Below are 18,122 nucleotides of genomic sequence, written 5' to 3'. Positions count from 1 at the left end.
TTGCGCACTCTGCTCGTTCAACCCACCCAGCTTCCCTTTCCTTCGCCCCCACACACCTCCACCCACCTTCCCCCCGTCACCTCACAATGGCCGCACCTGGTATGGCGACGCCGACGACAACCAGCTCGTCGAGTGCTGTCCCCGACCACTCCATCGACACCACGCAGCCCACTACCGCCAGCGAAGCCGGCAGCTCAAAAGGCTCGACGTGAGCTGGCAACCGTGAACCCTCCTCCTCTCATGTACTAACCGCTTCCCCGCAGTGTCGATGCTTCGACCGCCTTCGCCGTGGGCCTTTCGGGCTACATCTTCAATGCAGGCTTCTGTCACCAGCAGTGGGCAGACGTTCAGGTCACCTTCTTCAACACGTCCCTCAAGCTCCACCGCCGTAAGTTTGGCCGTCGCCGTTGACAGCATCCGCTGATCGTACCCCAGTGATCCTCGCTCGCAGCCCCTACCTGGCGCACCTGCTCATGAACTCGATGCCCGGAGGCTCGGTCCAGCTCCTGTTCACTGACGACAACATTACCGAGGAGGCCGTCTACGTCGCTATCCAGCACCTCTACAGTGAGCCATTGTAACCGGGTGCTCGGCTGACATCAGACCCCTCACTGCACTTGGTGTCGTCCTCGAATGCCCGCGCAGTCCTCGCGACGGCATACCTCTTTGGCGCCATGCCCGACCTCGAGCAGCGTGCATACTCTGTTGTGGCCGAGTCCATCTCGGCGGCCAACGTCGGCGAGCTGATCCACTGGCTGAGCGCAAGGATACCATCCAACGGATTCACCTTTGGCTCCAACATTCCCGGCGCACCCCCTATTACCGCCACTGATGGCTGGGACACTGCTCCTGCCATGTATGGCGAGTGGTCGACCCGCCTGCGTCACGAGGTGCTCGACTTCCTCCTCCGTGCCCTCCCCGCTCAGCTCATGGCCGACGGCACGCCCCTCCACACCAACCCCCACCTTCTTACCGCCTACGCCCCTCTTCCCTTTGACCTGTTCAAGCAGGTCGTCGAGTCGCCCGAGCTCCCCATTTCGTTCATCCAGGACCGCTTCGGCTTTGCCAAGCGCGCCATTACTCAGCGTAAAAAGCTCGCTCAGACGCAGGGTGGTGCTGGTACGCCCCCAGGCGCTCAGATGGAGGAGAGCGTCGTCCTGGCTCTCAAGGACGACGGCGACGGCATGTCAGTCCACATTACGCGCAAGCCCAAGCGCTCGCGTGCCGCACTTTGGAAGACGGAGGGATAGAGAGGGTCACATGTGCATACATTCACCATGTTTTTTATATATATATCACAGCCGTCACAGCCATGTCAGCCATGTGGGTCTCGGGGCCTGCCGTTTGTCTAGGTAACAATGCACCTGGTCACTACTAGCTATAAACTCTTCTGTCTCTGTCTCTGTCTGTTGGTTCTCTATCGCTCAGTGGAAAGTCATCTTGAGAAGACGGTCATAGTCTTCCACGACAGTGTCGTAGGTTTTGGCGAGTGCGTCTTTGCGCTCATCGGGAGTGAGCTGCGAGAGCATCTCGTAGTTGAAGCGGTACAGACGGGCCTTGACGTGCAGGCGGTATGCTTTGACAGCCGCCGCGTTTTTGCGGTCCAGTTGACGCAACAGGAGGAGCTCGAGCAGGCGGTCAAACTGGCGCTGCAAGGGGTGTCAGCTTAGTACGGCAACCCAAGTTGTACAACTGACCTGGGCAATCTTGTACTTCTTCCGCAGAGCAGCTTCCCAGGCTGCCCTCTCGCCACGAGACTCGATCCCAACACCAGTCAGGAAGTTGGCGTCATCAGGGACACCTTCCTTGACGAGGAAACGAAGGTCGTTGCGATCACGGAGATCCTCGAATGCCTCGGCGGGGTCCTCGACAGTGAGCTCTGCGACCTCGTCGCGCGAAAGCATGTGCTCGAAAAGGGCCGAGTAGAGGTGCGCTGGCAGGTTAGTACATCCTACCATAGTGAAGTGTACCCACATCCGTGGCCAAGGTTCTGGTAAGGCGGGAGGATGACAAACTGGCTGCGTGGGTTAGTAGCCAATGCGTTTCAGTTACCCACCTTAGACGGAGTCGGACCTTGTCTGGGAAGCACCAGAAAGGATACAAGGAGGTGTACCCGATAAAGTGGTACGTGTAGACGTCAGAGTTTGGACGCTTGCGGCGCTCAAACCTGGGGAGTTAGCAGGGACGGGATTGAAGTAACTCACAAGGTGATAAACTCCCACGCCTCCTCGTCCTCTTGAACGTAGCTTCCACCCTCAATGAAGAAGAGGATAAAGATCTGCATCCTGCGGTGGTATTCGCGGAAGCCTGGTGTGTCCCATTTGGTCTGCGGTGTCAAAGGCTGTTCGTACATAACCCGCTACGTGCGCCCCAACCCCTGCGGCGGCCTTGTACTCACCTTGTACATCTCGTAGACGACCGCGTCGTCGGAATCCTCAGATGGTGCTGCACCATTGGCCTTTCCCTTGCCCTTTCCACTCGCGCTGGCACGAGTGTACGACGCAATCTTGTCGCCCAGAGGCTTGAAGTGGTCGGCATCGGCTTCCACAACAGCGTCAAAGGCAACCTCCGACTTGGTATAGTCGGCGGGGATGAACCGGAAGAGGGTCTCCTCGATGGGGTCGGGGGGAGTGTCGGTAGACTTGATGACCTCGTCGTGGGTAATCTGCAGAAACTGCTTGAGGCTGCCAGAGGCGTAGTGAAGCTGTAAACAATGGTCAGCAAGCTCGAGCCATAGAGCCCAGAAGCACCCACCTTGATGTCCAGGTTGTGGTATCCAAAGATCTTCTCGCTCTCGCCAAAGATGGGGTAGGTAAAGGTAGGGTTGAATGGCTGGATCGCGACATCATCGTCGCCAAGCGCGTCGGCGTCTTCCTGCGAGCGAACTGTTTGGGTGTGAGCTGGTGCATAGGGGAACGAAGCGGGCATCCGTGACTTACTCAACTGGAGGCTCATGGCCTCGTTAGAGTCTGAAACCCAGTACTCTTCGTCGTGCCCACTCATCCTGAGAGACGGGGAGAAATGGGGTGGATGCGGTAAAAGGTGTTGTCGCTGAACGCGTCGCGTAACAAGACGACGACATGAATCCCCTCCATGACCGCGACGGCTGGGAGGGAGGGAAGGCGCGGAATCTAATTATCAGCGGCGACCACGTGCGGGAGAAGTGGACGCGCGAGACGGGATCAAATGCGCCAGGACCATGATGATGGGGGCCGGGGTGTGGGTCTGTCACAGAGAGCGCATCAATAGCGGAGACGACCTTATTGGCAGCGACAAACCACTCTCCGTCATCCACCACACCCCTGCCTCATCCAGCTGCCCCATACGACTGCGAGTCGGATCACATCAAAGTATCTTTCCTCCAGCTCATCACATTCACATCCCCGGGACATCCATTTCGCGCACCCATCAGCATCCAGTACCGGCGCCCGGTGAACCGAATCTCCAAACCCCCCACCCTTGCCCACACAGTCTGTCCATCACCGACGACTCCCATGCCATCGCCACCCATCTCCCCGCCAGCGGCCAAGAGACCAAAACTCGACGCTGAGCTTCCTGCCGCCCTGTCCTCCCCATCTGGCCCATCCAGCTCGCGCGTCAATGGGCATTTGAACGGCGCCGAATCGCAAGAGCCGCCCATTGAGGACGAGAGCGAGGACGAGGAGGAGCAGCCCGAGCCCGTGAAAGAGGAGGAGGACGTGGCCCGCCGAGACATGTACCTTGATACTGTGAGTACAGCGCGTACTGGTGTCCAGCGGGTGTCCAGAGTGCATCCGCAAGCTTCGATGGATCCTGCTCGCCGACAGCCAGCAGCTGCTCGTTGTTACACTCCGCTAACGTCACAGGTGTCGCGTAGCAACCTTGACTTTGACTTTGAGCGTCTGTGCTCAAAGTCGCTGTCCACCATCAACGTCTACGCGTGTCTCGTGTGTGGAAAGTACTTCCAAGGCCGCGGACGTGGATCGTGGGCGTACCGCCACGCTGTGGGCGACAACCACCGCGTGTGGCTCAACCTCGAGACTGAAAAGTTCTATGTTTTGCCAGAGGGATACCTCGTCTCCGACCCGTCCCTCAAGGACGTTCTTGCGGTCCTCAACCCTCGGTACGATGTGGCGTCGCTGGCAAAGCTGTCCGACCTCCGTTCGCCCAGCTACACCCTCACGCAGACACCTTACATTCCGGGATTCATCGGCATGAACAACATCAAGAAGAACGACTACCTCAACGTCATTGTCCAGATGCTGCTGCATGTCCCTCCCATGCGTGACTACCTCCTCAACCCCAACACACCACAGCTCCAAGAAGCCGCACGCCCCACCGAGCTCGTGTCCCGTCTTGCCACACTGTGTCGTCGTTTGTGGAACCCGCGCTTGTTCAAGGCTCAGGTGTCGCCCCACGACTTTTTCCAAGAGGTCACTAAGCGCAGTAATGGCAAGTTCAAGACGACCGAGCAAGGAGACCCCGTCGAGTTCCTGGGATGGCTCGTCAACACCCTGCACCGCGACCTGGGTGGCTCCAAGAAGCGCAACTCGAGCATCATCTACTCGACCTTCCAGGGCAAAGTCCAGATCGAGACCCAGCAGGTCATCATCCACAAGGACTACTCTCGTCCTGTGTTTGATCTTTCAAGAGGTGGGTTATTAGGCGGCGTTGTGCCAGGTGCTAACCCTTCAGAAATCCAGACAGTCTCGTCTCCTTTCCTCTTCCTCGCCCTTGACCTGCCTCCCACGCCCTTGTTCCAAGATCTGAATGAAAAGAAGATCATCCCCCAGGTTGCTCTTTCGACCATTCTTGCCAAGTTTGACGGCAAGACGACGCAGGAGTTTGGCCCCACGCTCAAGCGCCACCACCTCAGCGCACTCCCTCCCTACGTTATTCTCCACATTAAGCGTTTCACCAAGAACAACTTTGTCGAGGAGAAGAACCCCACCATTGTCAACTTTCCCATGCGTGGCGTGGAAATGGGTCCTTGTGAGTTGACGCAATTCTACTCATCTCACCGCTAACTCTTGCAGACGTGGACCCCAAGCCATCGGACCCCATATACACGGCATACGACCTGCTCTCGAACGTTACCATTGACACGACCGTGGCGTCTACTACTTCGGGTGGCCAGTCGGGCAAGCGTGATGCCTCGGAAGAGGGCCAGACGACATGGAAGATCCACCAGCGGTGCGGACGCGGTGGCGGCGACGACGAAAAGTGGTTTGAGATGCAGGACCTTCGCGTCGAGGAGGTGCGCAAGGAGATGGTCTTCCTCGGCGAGACTGTCATTCAGGTCTGGGAGAGGCGCGACTTGTCAACTCCCAGGGCCTAGACCTTAGAACCCACTCATTTGTGTCTCGACTACCCCCGCATTGCGTCTCCATCACGTCGCTCATTTTGCATCCCCCCCACCAGTGCATTGCCGCACCCCAAAACAAAAGCTCTACGCACCGCACGCAAAACGCTTGCGCAATACTGTACACATAGAATGCTGTCATGCACTGCCTATAGCGCCATATACAGCCCCAAATCAATGTTCAAATGCGGGCCAACCTTGGCCACGCCAACTAGTCTCCGTCTCTCGCTCGCTCTCTCTCTCTCTCTGGCTCCGTCTGTCCGATCTGTATATGTCAAGAAAATCAACGCGTCTTCTCGAACGCAAAGGCCATATACAGGTCTGATGAATGTCAGCTTGTGTCCTAGAACTGGGGGCTGGACTCACTTGCTGCCTCCCACTGGTCGCTGTCCATGGCACTCTCGCCATGTTGGTTGATGACGCCCATCTTGCCAAGCAAGGGTCCGAAATCACGACTGCCCTGTTCTTCCTGGAGCACATCGTTGAACGTCTTGCGATAGATGAGCTCGAGGCCATACTCGCGGGCGAGGTTGACAAAGTTGTCCCAGTCGACAATGTATTCGGGCACATCTTCGACGGCGTCTTGCAGGTAGAAGCGGTACTCGTGGCCGTAGAGGCCCTTGTGCCTACGCTCGTTGAAGGCGACCGAGTAGCACGAGTTGCCATATTGCAACGCCTCGCCTTCAGGGACCTCGTCGAGGCGCTCGAGGAGAAGCTGCGAGTTGGGGATGGTGCCGATAAACACACCGCCGCGGCGCAGGTAGCGCGAGACATTCTCCATCATCATGCGCGCCTTGGACGCCGACTCGAACGCGTAGTGCATGCAGAACTGCATGGTGACGTTGTCGTACATTGGCCGTTGAAGGTGGTTGGGAAGGACCTCGTTGATGGATTTCTGTGGAGTGCTTGTCAGTTGGCGGTTCAGCATACCCTCTGTAACAACTCACGCCATAGCAGTCGTGGGGGTAAAAGTACGCGTCAAACTTGTGACCACGCAAGTCGTTGTAGCGGCCGCGCGCCTGGTCGACGGACGTGGCAGCAATATCTGTTTCAGTTAGCTCTGTAGCAGACAAATAAACAACAGCAGAAAATACGCACCCATCGCGACGTATAGCTCGATGCGCGCCTGCTTCCATTTCATCAGGTCGCCGCCTTTGCCGCATCCAATGTCCATGACCTTGGCGCCAGGCTGGCCGCGTTCGCGGAAGGCAAACTTGCCAATGAGGACCGACTTTACCCAGTTGTTAAACTTTTTCAGTCCAATAATGGGCGAGTACTCGCGGTGTTCGACGCCGACGTCGGGGCGCATGTTGTAGTGCGAGGCAACCTCGGCCGCCTTGCCCGTGTAGTTATCTGTCCGTCTCCGCGGTGCGCTGCGGTCGTCATAGACAGCCTCGTCGAGTCCCCGTTTGTTACTCCAGCTATCTTCACGGGGCGGGGGCGGTGGCCGAATATCGGCGGTGGCGCTGGCAGTCGAGCCCCTGCGCGATGGTGGGCCGCCGCTGTACGACGGTCCGGCCTCGTACTCGTTCACTGGCTCGAGGCCGCTCACGCTGTTTCTAGGGGACGGCGCGGACCAAGAAGGGGGAACCGTGCGACGGCCACGGCGACGGAGGGGGTTGTTGTGGTAAGCATCGGCACGAAGGCTCGCAAGCTCGTCGGCGCTAATGGGATACTGGATGGTGGCCGAATTGCTCGGCTGCGCAGGCTGATAGGCTATCCTGTTCGGTGCTACGATCGACCCGTGGTCCTCCGAGAGGCGGCGCGTCGACGATTCGGGCGACGCAGTAGCGGGGTGCACGGCTGCAAAGGGCGTGGACGCACTGGCGCTTCTGGACGAGGTCGGACGCGACGATCCAGGACGTGGAAGGTGCGCGGCCTGGCTGCGAGGCGAAACGCTTGCGCTCGGGGAGCGGAGGGGTGCGCTATGGGACCCAGGCGTATTGTAAAGGTCGGTGGTACGGATGGGCTCTGGAGGAGGGGGCATTGGGCGAGTAGTGTCCATCGACGAACGACGCGAGGACGGACCACCACCATATGCGCTACCCGGAGTCGCGTAATGGTCGTACGAATGGCCCATGGTGGTCGATGGGGAGCTCAAGATCTGGTTGATCATCATGGGCGACCGCGATGTGCGCTGCGCTGGCACTGCACTTGAAGGGTGGAGGCTCATGCTCGGGGAGGAGTGGCGAGGTGAGGATGGATCGCGCGCCGACGACGTGCTCGCAGTACGGACCAAGGGCGGCGTCTCATTGAGGAGTTTGGAGATGTTGGGGCGGTTTCCACCTTCCTCGTCATGCGATGAGACTGTCATGTCTGAACCGCGGCGCGAGCCAACGTCGCCATCGTCGTTAAGGAGGGATCGGAGGGAGCCCGCGCCGCTGACCGCGCTGACGGGGCGCGCGGCGGTCGGGGCGTCGGCAAATGCTGGGGGTACTGGTGGGGCCGGCGTATCCCATTGCGAAGGACGGCGCGAGATGGCCGGGGACGGGATGTCGCAGTCCCGGATGGGGTCGTAGACCATTGTTGTTGTTGTTTTTTTTGAAGACGCCGCCGGAGGGGAAGCGCTGTAGTTGAGGGAGAAAGATTGGATAGATTCGCGCGACAAACTCTGTTCAAGGTCGACACGTGCTTTGCCATTGAATGGCTGTGGTGTGGGATGGAAATGATTCAATGCCTCTTGCGGCCTGTAATGACCATTGTTTGCGCTGTGTGGTGGGGATATGGATAGGATGCGGTTGATGGATGTTGTCAAGACAAAGATGGATGGGCCCAAGAGGTCAACAGCACACGGCGTTAAACTGACCCATTGGCAAATTTGGTTCCGTCGTATCTCCACCCGAAGACACACTATGATGGATTGACGCAACCAACTTACTCCTTCTGCAGTCCATCGTCACCATCATCTCCACATCACGATGGCCACCACCACCGCCCTCGCGCCAGCAGCCGGACCATCGAGGCAGCCGTCCAACAACAGCCAGGAGACGTGGTCCCCGAAACGCTACCTCGAGCCCAACCATCCAGACAATGAGGAGGTCCTCGAACAGGCGGCATACCAGGCTGCCGTCACTCGTCCCCCCGGCGACTCGCGCGGCAACCGCAAGTACAAGCCCCGCAGGACAGTCGACTACATGGGTGGTGTGCAAAAGCTGCGCATTGTAAGTCTGGGTTGTGATACTGACGGGGAGAGCACGATTCCTGACCGGCTAGATGGGCAAGATGCGAGGCGTGCAGTACCGGCCGCCAATACACCCCAACCCCAGCGACATCATCAACGTGAGTGCAGGGGACGACTCCATGGTATCTAACCTGTCCAGCTCCTTCCACCTGCGGGCCTCATCAGCAACCCGTCAACGTCCGTCTGCGATTACTTTGTCCATACGTCCATCAACAAGGAGCGGTCGCCAACGCGAGTGGTCAAGGTAGGGTTTTGCCCGTTGATTTGTGTCTGACCCCCCTCCCAGTGGACACCAGATGCGCGCCGTTTGCTCACCGGAAATGACAAGGGTCAGTTTACGCTTTGGAACGGCGCTTCGTTCAACTACGAGTCGATCACGCAGGTGCACGACGATTCCATCCGTCACATGTCCTACTCGCACAATGGCCAGGCTCTCGTTTCGACCGACAAGTCGGGCTGGATCAAGTACTTTACACCGCACCTGACCAACATCCACGGTTTCCAGGGCCACCGTGAAGCATGTCACGGCGTGGCGTGGAGTCCCAATGACGAACGCTTCGTGACCGGCGGTGACGACGGTCTGGTCAAGATTTGGAACTATCGTGCGGCGTCCGCTGAGCGCGAGCTCTCGGGCCACGGTTGGGACGTGCGTTGCGTCGACTGGCATCCTACAAAGGGTCTTGTGGTCTCGGGATCCAAGGACATGCTGGTCAAGTTCTGGGACCCCCGCACAGGCAAGGAACTGTCCACTCTCCACTCGCACAAGGCAGTCATCAACTCGTGCCAGTGGAACCCCGAGGGCCACATTGTCGCCACGGCAGGTGGTGACGGCCTCATTCGCCTCTTTGACATTCGAACGTTCCGCGAGCTCGAGGCCTTGAAGGGCCATACAAAGGAGATCAACTGTCTCGAGTGGCACCCCATCCACCACTCTGTCCTCGCCTCGGGCGACGCCGCCGGTTCCATCGCCTACTGGTCTCTGCTGGCGCCCGACATGTCCAAGCCTGTGACCATGATGGAGGCCGCGCACGACGACGCCGTCTTCTCCCTCTCCTTCCACCCCTTGGGCCACATCCTCTGCTCGGGCTCCAAGGACTTCACCGCGCGTTTCTGGAGTCGTGCCCGTCCCGTGGGCGGCCACGAGATTGACCGATACCATCTCGGCGAGGAAGGAGCCTACCGCGCCGAAAAGGAGCGCGAGGAGAGCCAGCCGTCCAAGTGGCCCAACCTGCCCACCCGCGACGACGAGGGCGGCCTGCCTGGTCTGCCTGGCCTCCCCGGCCTGTCCGGCGGTGCCAATGCCAAGCCTCCTCTTCCTCCCAGTGTCCGTCCAGGCGGCTTACCCGGTCTCGGCGGCGGTGCCAGCCCGCGTACGGGATCTGGGCCACCGGGCCTCGGCGGTCCTGGTCCAGGAGGTGCTCCGCCCGGCCTTGGTGGCAGCGGCGGCCCGCCTCGCAATGCCAACCACATGCCTCCAGGGCCTCAGCGCCGATGGGGCCAGGGCGCGCACCACGGCGGCGACGACATGATGCGCCCGCCACCCGGTGCAGGCGGATACGCCGGTGGAGCGGCTGCTGGAGGCGGCGGCGGCGGAGCTCCAGGCGACAGGTGGCGGCGACCCCAGGCCGGCCCGCCAGGCGGTGCGGGCGGTTACGGCCGGGATAACCAGCGCGATGGCGGTGGTTATGGGCAGCAGCAGCAGCAGGGAGGCGGCGCCGGTGCCCAGGGCGGCTTTGGCAACCAGCAGAATGGCTATGGCCAAGGCGGCCAAGGTCAAGGTGGATACGGTCGCGGCGCGCCAGGCCAGGGCGGGTATGGCCAAGGCCAAGGCCAACAAGGCGGTCAAGGAGGAGGATACGGCCAGCAGCAAGGAAGCCAGGGCGCCCAGGGAGGAGGATACGGCCAGCAACAAGGAGGAGGAGGGTACGGTCAGCAGCAGGGAGGTGGCTACGGCGCGCGAGGTGGTGGTGGTGGCGGCGGCGGCTATGGCCGTCGCTAGGTGCTGTAGGATGTATGTAGCAGTGCATCATCATCAACAACTGTGCTGCGCTGGTAGATGGCAGTCAATATGCATGGTACACCGGAACTCTCGAGCATAATCTACAAGGAATGGACCGTTTAGCGGCTGATCTCGTGCTCGGCAAGGAGCTGGGAGTGTCAGTAAGAGGGCAGTTGCGTAAATGTAGAGGGTCGCCAGAGCTGATCATCAAAATAATAGCTCGACCCCGACTCGTGCGCGACGACATCTGGCAGCGACTCGACTGCTCTTCGACTCACCATATTTGGGATACCGTTCTGGATGGGGTAGACGTGGCCACATCCGCGGCAGATCATCTTGCCCTCCTCGACGTGGATCTGAAAGTCAGCTATCGCGCTGTGAACAAGTAGCTGGCTCAGTTGCCGATGGCACCAGGGTGGTGCCAGCTTAGGAGGCCGTTTAGGAGTCCTCCACACGCCATGCTCCCAGGGGCACCACAGCTCAGCTTCACACAATTACCCACCTCAAGAAGGACGTGGTGCAGGGCTTGGAGCTGCTCGTCGGTCCATGTGGCAGGCATGTCGTCGGGCAGGGCCGTGTCGCCGAGCGAGCGGGCGGTGTCGACGAGCGCGCGCCAGTCGAGCTTGGGCAGGAAGCGTCGCAGGAAGTCGAGGTTCTCCTCGGCGGGCTTGACGACGAGCTCGACGTCCGCAAACGCAAGGGGGAAGTTGTCCTTGGTGCAGTTGCCTAAACGGTGTCAGCAAGTCGGTTCTTGTCACGGGTCCGAGGGCCGTGTTCATGAGGGCCATCATGTCCATGCGGACGGCGAGGAAACAGCAGTGCACGAGTCGGACAAGGCGGATGTAGCCTTATATGTAGCTGTGATACTCACGCACGTGGCACGCAAGCATGTTGTGCGTGATCAGGCGGACCATGGTGGGCGAGATGTGGTGTTGTTGATGTCAAGCAAACGTCACTAGGAGATGCCTTGTCTCCCAATTCTGGCGCATGGAGGAGATTTAGAAAGGGGTGGAGGTCATATTTGGCACCGGTGATTGTTCTGGTTCCGCACCGTCAAATGACGTGTATTGGTTGCAATTTCCCACGGTGCGACCAAACTTTGCCTCGCACCTGGGGCACTGGCCCACGCGCGGGGTGCACACATTTCACGGTCTTCATTGGTTCTTTCGCTTTTTCTCCATCCGAGTCACTTTGCCTGGACCAGCTCCCCTTAAGAGAACTCAAACCTACTGGTCCTAAGTCGCCCGGTTCCACCACCAACACATCAAGAAATATCAAAAATGGCTTCCAAGGAGGACTTCGAGAAGGCTGGCGCCGCCCCCAAGGTGCACAAGATCCGCATCACCCTCACCTCGCGCAACGTGAAGAACCTCGAGAAGTGTGAGTAGAACGTCGCAAGGACATGAGATGGAGGTGGAAGTGGAGACGGTGTACAACACAACAACAGTCTTCCACTTTTTGTCTTCTGTCGCATGCAGACTACCTTGCATCTGCACTGTGGCTGACTTTTTTCCCCCAGTCTCGGCGGACCTCATCAACCGCGCCAAGGACCGTGACCTCCGCGTCAAGGGCCCCGTCCGCCTCCCCACCAAGTTCCTCAAGCACACCACCCGCAAGTCGCCCTGTGGTGAGGGTTCCAAGACCTGGGACCGCTTCGAGATGCGCATCCACAAGCGCCTCATCGACCTCACCTCGTCGGCCGAGGTCGTCAAGCAGATCACCTCGATCTCGCTCGAGCCCGGAGTTGAGGTTGAGGTTACCATTGCCGCTTAAATGCGATATGCACCTCCCTTACTCTTTTTACTTGTTCTGCCTGCTGCCTGTTGCCTGTTGCCCTTCTATGATCCAGTGACTGACGTGTTGGGGGCGACGCTGACCGCGCTGGCGCGACTTGTTGCATGAACTCAAATTACAACCCTCTTCCCACATCTACCATCTATCAACCCTACGCACCAAGCTTCTTCAGGAGGCGCTCCACACGCTCGCCCTCGCGCTGGCCCGAGAGCACGGCACCGGCCACACTGCCGCGGTTCTCCATCTCGGTGTGCTCGCCAGCAAAGCCCAGACGGCCGGCCCACTGTGGCCGTGAGAGCTCCTTGTAGTCCATGGGCGACCGCTCGCCGTTTGCGCTGACGACCACGGGGGTGGTGGTGGCGCCGCGCGCGTGCGGGTCGGTGAGCCACGACGTGACTGCAAACCCGGCGGGCTGGGGGCCCTTGGTGCCGAAGCGCGACTCGAGGAAGGCGTGGAATGCCGCGGCGACTTGGTCGGCGGGGCGGGTGACGATGATACGTGCCACCGTGTCGGTGATGTAGGTCACGAGAGTGGGCGAGGTGACCGGCAGGTTTCCAGCGGCAAAGTTGTTCGAGTTGAAGGTGCTCGATGCAAACACGTCGGCGAGCGAAGAGGCCGGGGTGAGGTCCGCTTCCGACTTGGTCGGGAGGAAGAGGTACGAGCCCAGCTCGTTGGCCTGGGGCCACCACGCCGTGTCATAGTTGAGGACAATCTTCTCGAGGACGCCAACGTTGGTGTTCTTGACAACGTCTGCGAGGCGGGCGTCAAGAGGCGGGTTGAAGAAGGTCTCGGGGAGCGACTGGAGCACGCCCAGCGGGATGGTGCAGACGACGGCACGGGCAGAGTACTTGGCTCCCGAGGCCGTGGTGACAGTCACATCCTTGTCGCCATCGGCTACCTGGGTGGCGGGCTCGCTGAGACGGACCTGGGCACCAGCAGCCTCGGCGTCGGCAAGCACCTTGCCCACAATATCCTGGTATCCACCAACGGGCAGAGCGTCCGAGCCGCTAAAGTTGTGAGTACCCTCCCAACCATTCCAGCGGAGCGACACGTTCTCGAGCTTTGTGCCAAAGGGGACCTCGAGGGAGCGCGCAAAGGACTTTGCGAGCTGGCCATCGACGCCGGCGGCGGTCAGGGGCGACTCGGACGCAAAGAGCGCGTCTGCCACGGACACGTTGGGTCCCGGAGCCGGGTGAGGCGTGCGGAACGCGGCCTGGGCGGCAGCGAGAGACGACGAGAGTGTGGCAGCAGTCTCCTTTGCGAGCGGGCCGTCGGGACCGTACATGATGCCAGGTGCGGCCTTGGGGAGGCCAGCAGACTGCTCCGTCAGCCGCAGCAACAACCGGTTGGGTTGGGGAGGGTGGAGGTGGAGGTCGTCGTGATTGGGGCAAGGGTCACGTCAGCAGGCAAGCAACTCACGACACCGAGAGACGTGGCAATGTCGCGCGCCGGGTTGCCCTCGTTGTAGCCGTGGATCCAGGCGCATCCGAGGTCAAACTTGTCGCCAGTAGGGGTGGACCAGGTGGACGCGCGTCCGCCGATACGGTCGCGGGCCTCGAGGACGAGAACGGAGCGGCCGGCACGGGCGAGCTCGCGGGCAGCGACGGCGCCGGACCAGCCTGCGCCGAGGACGATGGTGTCAAAGACTTGTGCCATGGTAGTGTTAGTTGATGCCTGGTTGAGCAAAGTGAGAAAGAAGGTGGGCGAAAGCGGGAGGATATATATTATGAGGAGCCGCCGGCAGTTGGCGGCTATGCAGAGGTCGGTAAAAGGGGACCAGCCAGCAATGGTCCAGTTGACCGCCTCGCCGGACCGGGCCGACCGAGTCGCGTCTTCCCCCCGCCATCGTGCACCCTGTATCGTACATCCGTGCCAGGTCGGCTGATGATCAATGACTCGGTCTCCTGTGTTTCTCTGCTTCAGCAACATCTCGAATCGAGGCTCAGTGTGGAGAGTGCACGGGCGTGGGCTGTGGTGGGCCTCGCGAGTTGTTCTTGCGATCGTTGTCTTGACCGTATGTTCTTGGGTGTAAGCATCCCGCCTTGCATGTACACTGGGAAAGTGTATGCTTGTTCGTGGCCACAGGAGACGGTTGCAGGGGGACGAGAGAGATGGCAAAGAGAAACAACGCCGCTGTCCGTGATGTGAGGAGAGTGTGGAAGCGGTCGGTGTGCATGTGTGTGGTAGTTGCGAGCGGCCTTTATGAGGTGCTCTTGTCCTCGTCCTCCAGGCTTCCAGCCTGTGACGGTTCCATACGCTCGGGATCACTAGTAGTGTGAATGTACACTGTGTAGAGATGTTAAATCTGTGGTAGAGTACGCTGTTTGCTGCTGTCAACAACAACAACAATAGCAACAACATGACGTCCTCAGCCATGCATCAGCCAACAGCTGCGTCCACCCCAGAGCGCTCACCGAAACCTCCGTCCTCTGTGCCATATGGGGGATCTCGCATAATGTCTCTCCCAGGCTCTGGCTCGATCACACGCCCAACGGAAGCAAAATACATGACTGAAAGCGGCGATTTGCTCCGAAATGCCGCATATGGCAAAAAAGGACGGGGAGGAGGGGGCGAACATTGAATTGTGTGCGCAACGCGCGTGGGCGCCACGGGCGGTCAGTGCGGTCCCTCTGTGTGGAGGCTGGACAGGCACCGTCACTATATGGGCGATGAAAAAAAAGGGTCCGCTCCCACGCGACACCGGTTGTGCTTGGGCTCTGCCGCCCCGCCTGGCCGCATGGCGCACCCCTGGCTGGGCACAATGTGTGCCGTCGTGGACGGACCGGGGAAGACACACGCCTTCCCTCGCCTTCCCCCCCTTCCCTCCTCGTTGTTGACACATCCTCCTCCTCCATCTCCATCCTCCAACCACCTCCTCCTCCTCCTCTCCACCAAAACCGCACCTCCTACTCGCGCACACCCACACACCTCACACCCCCCCCCCCTCCCTCACTACCACAAAACTCGTGCTCGTCGGTCACCCCGTGGACCGCCCCGTCACGCCGCCCGACGAGCCCGCCGCGTGACCTACGAATCGAGACATTCCCTTCGATCAGGCCCTCCCACAACCGTGTCGTCGGTCTGCCCCCGTTGCTCCACCCCGTCCGTCCGTATCGCGGTCACTCGGCATCTTACAGTCCCCCATCACCATCTTCCCCCCGAGAGTCCTTGACTCCTCATCCCACATTGCATCAACACTCATCCTTGCGCGGAACACGCACTCGGTCGTCGCTATCCAAACCCCCCGGCCCCGTCGCGCGGCTGCTGCCAGCCCCCGGGCACATCGCGCGACCCCCGCACCTCTTTCCTTCCGTTCACCACCACCATCACATCCCCCCCCCTTTCCTCCGCCCCACCTCCACCCCACGTCGGCAGGAGCCACGCGTGCACGCGCGTCCTTCCTTCCGTCAGTCTCATCCTTTCTCGTCGCCCACAACGGCCACTACCTCGGCGCCGCCCTTCCCAGTCACTGCCGCCCGTCGCTGTCTTCCGCATAGACAGTGGGTGTGAGTGACGCCTGGCCCGAGCTAGACGTCGTTTTAGACCAACCAACAACATGACCGTCACTCACGGCGGGTCCGAGCTACGGACCAAACACAAGATCGTGTCGGTGAGTACCCTTTGGTTACTGGTATACCTCAAGTTGCTAACCATGCTCGCAGTGACAGAACCTGGTGAGCCCGTCGAGTCGGACCCCCGCAGGCCTTTACTAACCCCATCTCCAGGCGTCAAGTACACCTGCGACAGCTGTGAGTTTTTTTGTTGTTGTTATTGTCGCCACCCATATGATCGCCCATTGTTGACACACATTCCACAGGTGGAGTCGACATTACCCATACTGTTCGCATCAAGTGCGCCGCCAAGGAGTGCGAGGAGGTCGACCTGTGTCCCTCCTGCTTTTGCGAAGGCAAAGAGGTCCAGCGTCACAAGGCGTACCACCCGTACAAGGTCGTCGTGAGTTGAGCGGGAAGGAAAGAAGTCCGCCTGCTAACTCGTCCAGGAACAACATTCATATCCCATCTTTGCATCCGACTGGGGGGCCGACGAGGAGCTGTTGCTCATCTCGGGTCTGATCCAGTACGGTCTTGGCAACTGGGCCGAGGTCGCCGAGCATGTGGGCACAAGAACAAAAGAAGAGTGCGAAAAGCACTACCTCGAAGTCTACCTGGGCGTCGGCGATGGACCCGAGTGCAAGCGCGATGACGACATGGACATTGACGGCACACCCGACCAGTACCGCATCTACATGCCGCCCATGGCACGACGAATCGTGGTGGATACGGACGATTTCCAGAGGAAGAAGAAGGCAAGGATAGAGGAGATGCGCAAACCACACGCGTTGCCAGCCTCTACGGCCCCATTAGTCTCTGCACCGACCAACCACGAAGTCGGCGGCTTTATGCCCGGTCGTCTCGAGTTTGAGCACGAGCTGGAAAACGAAGCCGAACTCACCGTCAAGGACATGGAGTTTGGCCTCGTCTTCAAGTATGGTGGCGACGAGCAGCCCCAGGCCAAGGTCACACGGCCTGTCGAGGAGGAGGAGGAGGAAGAAGACGAGGAAGGCGAGGACGGCGACGAGGACGTCAAGCCCAAGAAGGAAGACATCGACGTCAAGGTCAAGGTCGAGGAGGAAGACGACGACGATGAGGACGAAGAAGAAGAAGAAGACAACCCCAAAAAGCGCAAGGCCGAGGTCATTCTCGACCCACCACAGGACCTCGAAGACGAAGACGAGCTGGAGATCAAGCTCGCCATGCTAGACATCTACTTTAGTAAACTCGACAAGCGCGAGTCGGCAAAGGACATTATCTTTGACCGCGCATTGACAGAGCATAAGAGGGTGAGCTGGCCATGGCCTGATCATTGAGCTAACAAACCAGATCCTTGCCAACGAACGCAAGCGACCAAAGGAGGAGCGCGAGCTCGTGGGACGCTACAAGGTGTTTGCCAAGTTGCAAACAGGACAAGACTTTGAGGTTCTCATCGAGGGCCTGATTGTCGAGCAGCAGCTGCGCCGTCGTATAGCAGAACTGCAAGAGTACCGCCGTGTTGGCGTCACCACTGCGGCCGAGGTCGAGGTGTACGAGACTGCCAAAGCAGCACGAGCCGGCTACCGACCAGTGCAGGCCCGCGAGCAGACCGAGGTCATGCGCACGGGTGCCCGCATCAACGCTGGTCAGCATCGTTTCCTGCATGGCACTCCACCACCTGGCGCCAAGATCGACGACCGTGGAAGCCGAGACCCGACCCCTCGTGTGCCTGGCCACGGCGGCCGCAAACCCCCAACACCACTCAACCTTGCCAACGCGGCGTCGCTCGACCTGCTGTCGGCCGAGGAGCAGAACCTCTGCTCGACACTGCGTGTCCTTCCCAAGCCGTATCTCATGATCAAGGAGACATATCTGCGAGAAAACGAGCGTCGCAAGGGCCTGCTCAAGCGCCGCGACGCGCGCAAGATGATGAAAATCGACGTCAACAAGTCGGGTCGCATCTTCGACTTCCTCGTCGCCAACGGCATCCTCAAGCTCATGTACGACCCCACCGTCAAGGGTCTGGGTCCTGGCAAAGAGGGTCACCACGTCGGCGTCGCCATTGACGTGACAACCGGCCGCCCATTACCCAACCTCCCGTCCCCCATGACCCACAACATCGTCATGCCAGCCGGTATCACCAACGGAGGCCCATGAGATGGGGCCCATCTTGCACCCACTCCTCAAACCCCCAACCCCCAACCCCATTACCCTCGTCTCCACAGCTGGAGTGCGAACGGTTTCTTGTTTTTAGCCGCAGTAACGATCGTCTTGGGA

General features: G+C 59.9%; 9 protein-coding genes across 9 annotated transcripts; 5 read left to right on the top strand and 4 right to left on the bottom strand.

Annotated features, from left to right (window-relative positions):
• Positions 1 to 86: 86 nt before the first annotated feature.
• EHS24_005928 (uncharacterized protein) lies at positions 87 to 1,250 on the top strand (the record flags this gene model as incomplete). The annotated part of the gene is made up of 4 exons (XM_028621404.1): positions 87 to 208; positions 264 to 388; positions 436 to 567; positions 604 to 1,250. 4 exons carry the CDS (start codon positions 87 to 89, stop codon positions 1,248 to 1,250), a joined length of 1,026 nt encoding a protein of 341 aa, XP_028477856.1.
• A 174-nt stretch (positions 1,251 to 1,424) lies between these two features.
• Positions 1,425 to 3,003, bottom strand: HAT1 (histone acetyltransferase 1; the record flags this gene model as incomplete). Its single annotated transcript, XM_028621403.1, has 8 exons — positions 1,425 to 1,649; positions 1,698 to 1,933; positions 1,975 to 2,018; positions 2,057 to 2,167; positions 2,205 to 2,326; positions 2,399 to 2,704; positions 2,755 to 2,885; positions 2,940 to 3,003. The coding sequence occupies 8 exons, from the start codon at positions 3,001 to 3,003 to the stop codon at positions 1,425 to 1,427; spliced, it is 1,239 nt and encodes a 412-aa protein (XP_028477855.1).
• A 491-nt stretch (positions 3,004 to 3,494) lies between these two features.
• Positions 3,495 to 5,317, top strand: EHS24_005926 (uncharacterized protein; the record flags this gene model as incomplete). The annotated part of the gene is made up of 4 exons (XM_028621402.1): positions 3,495 to 3,728; positions 3,846 to 4,632; positions 4,675 to 4,971; positions 5,016 to 5,317. The coding sequence occupies 4 exons, from the start codon at positions 3,495 to 3,497 to the stop codon at positions 5,315 to 5,317; spliced, it is 1,620 nt and encodes a 539-aa protein (XP_028477854.1).
• A 307-nt stretch (positions 5,318 to 5,624) lies between these two features.
• ABD1 (mRNA cap guanine-N7 methyltransferase) lies at positions 5,625 to 7,865 on the bottom strand (the record flags this gene model as incomplete). The annotated part of the gene is made up of 4 exons (XM_028621401.1): positions 5,625 to 5,662; positions 5,708 to 6,236; positions 6,289 to 6,386; positions 6,440 to 7,865. 4 exons carry the CDS (start codon positions 7,863 to 7,865, stop codon positions 5,625 to 5,627), a joined length of 2,091 nt encoding a protein of 696 aa, XP_028477853.1.
• A 394-nt stretch (positions 7,866 to 8,259) lies between these two features.
• PFS2 (pre-mRNA cleavage and polyadenylation factor (CPF) complex subunit) lies at positions 8,260 to 10,521 on the top strand (the record flags this gene model as incomplete). The annotated part of the gene is made up of 4 exons (XM_028621400.1): positions 8,260 to 8,502; positions 8,555 to 8,620; positions 8,662 to 8,766; positions 8,809 to 10,521. 4 exons carry the CDS (start codon positions 8,260 to 8,262, stop codon positions 10,519 to 10,521), a joined length of 2,127 nt encoding a protein of 708 aa, XP_028477852.1.
• A 119-nt stretch (positions 10,522 to 10,640) lies between these two features.
• EHS24_005923 (uncharacterized protein) lies at positions 10,641 to 11,411 on the bottom strand (the record flags this gene model as incomplete). Its single annotated transcript, XM_028621399.1, has 4 exons — positions 10,641 to 10,670; positions 10,800 to 10,877; positions 11,024 to 11,247; positions 11,393 to 11,411. The coding sequence occupies 4 exons, from the start codon at positions 11,409 to 11,411 to the stop codon at positions 10,641 to 10,643; spliced, it is 351 nt and encodes a 116-aa protein (XP_028477851.1).
• A 390-nt stretch (positions 11,412 to 11,801) lies between these two features.
• RPS20 (40S ribosomal protein S20) lies at positions 11,802 to 12,294 on the top strand (the record flags this gene model as incomplete). Its single annotated transcript, XM_028621398.1, has 2 exons — positions 11,802 to 11,901; positions 12,041 to 12,294. 2 exons carry the CDS (start codon positions 11,802 to 11,804, stop codon positions 12,292 to 12,294), a joined length of 354 nt encoding a protein of 117 aa, XP_028477850.1.
• A 172-nt stretch (positions 12,295 to 12,466) lies between these two features.
• On the bottom strand, positions 12,467 to 13,971 carry EHS24_005921 (uncharacterized protein; the record flags this gene model as incomplete). The annotated part of the gene is made up of 2 exons (XM_028621397.1): positions 12,467 to 13,633; positions 13,735 to 13,971. 2 exons carry the CDS (start codon positions 13,969 to 13,971, stop codon positions 12,467 to 12,469), a joined length of 1,404 nt encoding a protein of 467 aa, XP_028477849.1.
• A 1,900-nt stretch (positions 13,972 to 15,871) lies between these two features.
• On the top strand, positions 15,872 to 18,002 carry ADA2 (Transcriptional adapter ada2; the record flags this gene model as incomplete). Its single annotated transcript, XM_028621396.1, has 4 exons — positions 15,872 to 16,064; positions 16,133 to 16,269; positions 16,316 to 17,155; positions 17,196 to 18,002. The coding sequence occupies 4 exons, from the start codon at positions 15,872 to 15,874 to the stop codon at positions 18,000 to 18,002; spliced, it is 1,977 nt and encodes a 658-aa protein (XP_028477848.1).
• Between the last annotated feature and the right edge of the window lie 120 nt (positions 18,003 to 18,122).

This window comes from Apiotrichum porosum (genome assembly GCF_003942205.1).
Source record: "Apiotrichum porosum strain DSM 27194 chromosome Unknown scaffold_3, whole genome shotgun sequence".
NCBI lineage: Eukaryota > Fungi > Basidiomycota > Tremellomycetes > Trichosporonales > Trichosporonaceae > Apiotrichum > Apiotrichum porosum.
This window is presented reverse-complemented; position numbering and strand designations above follow the sequence as displayed.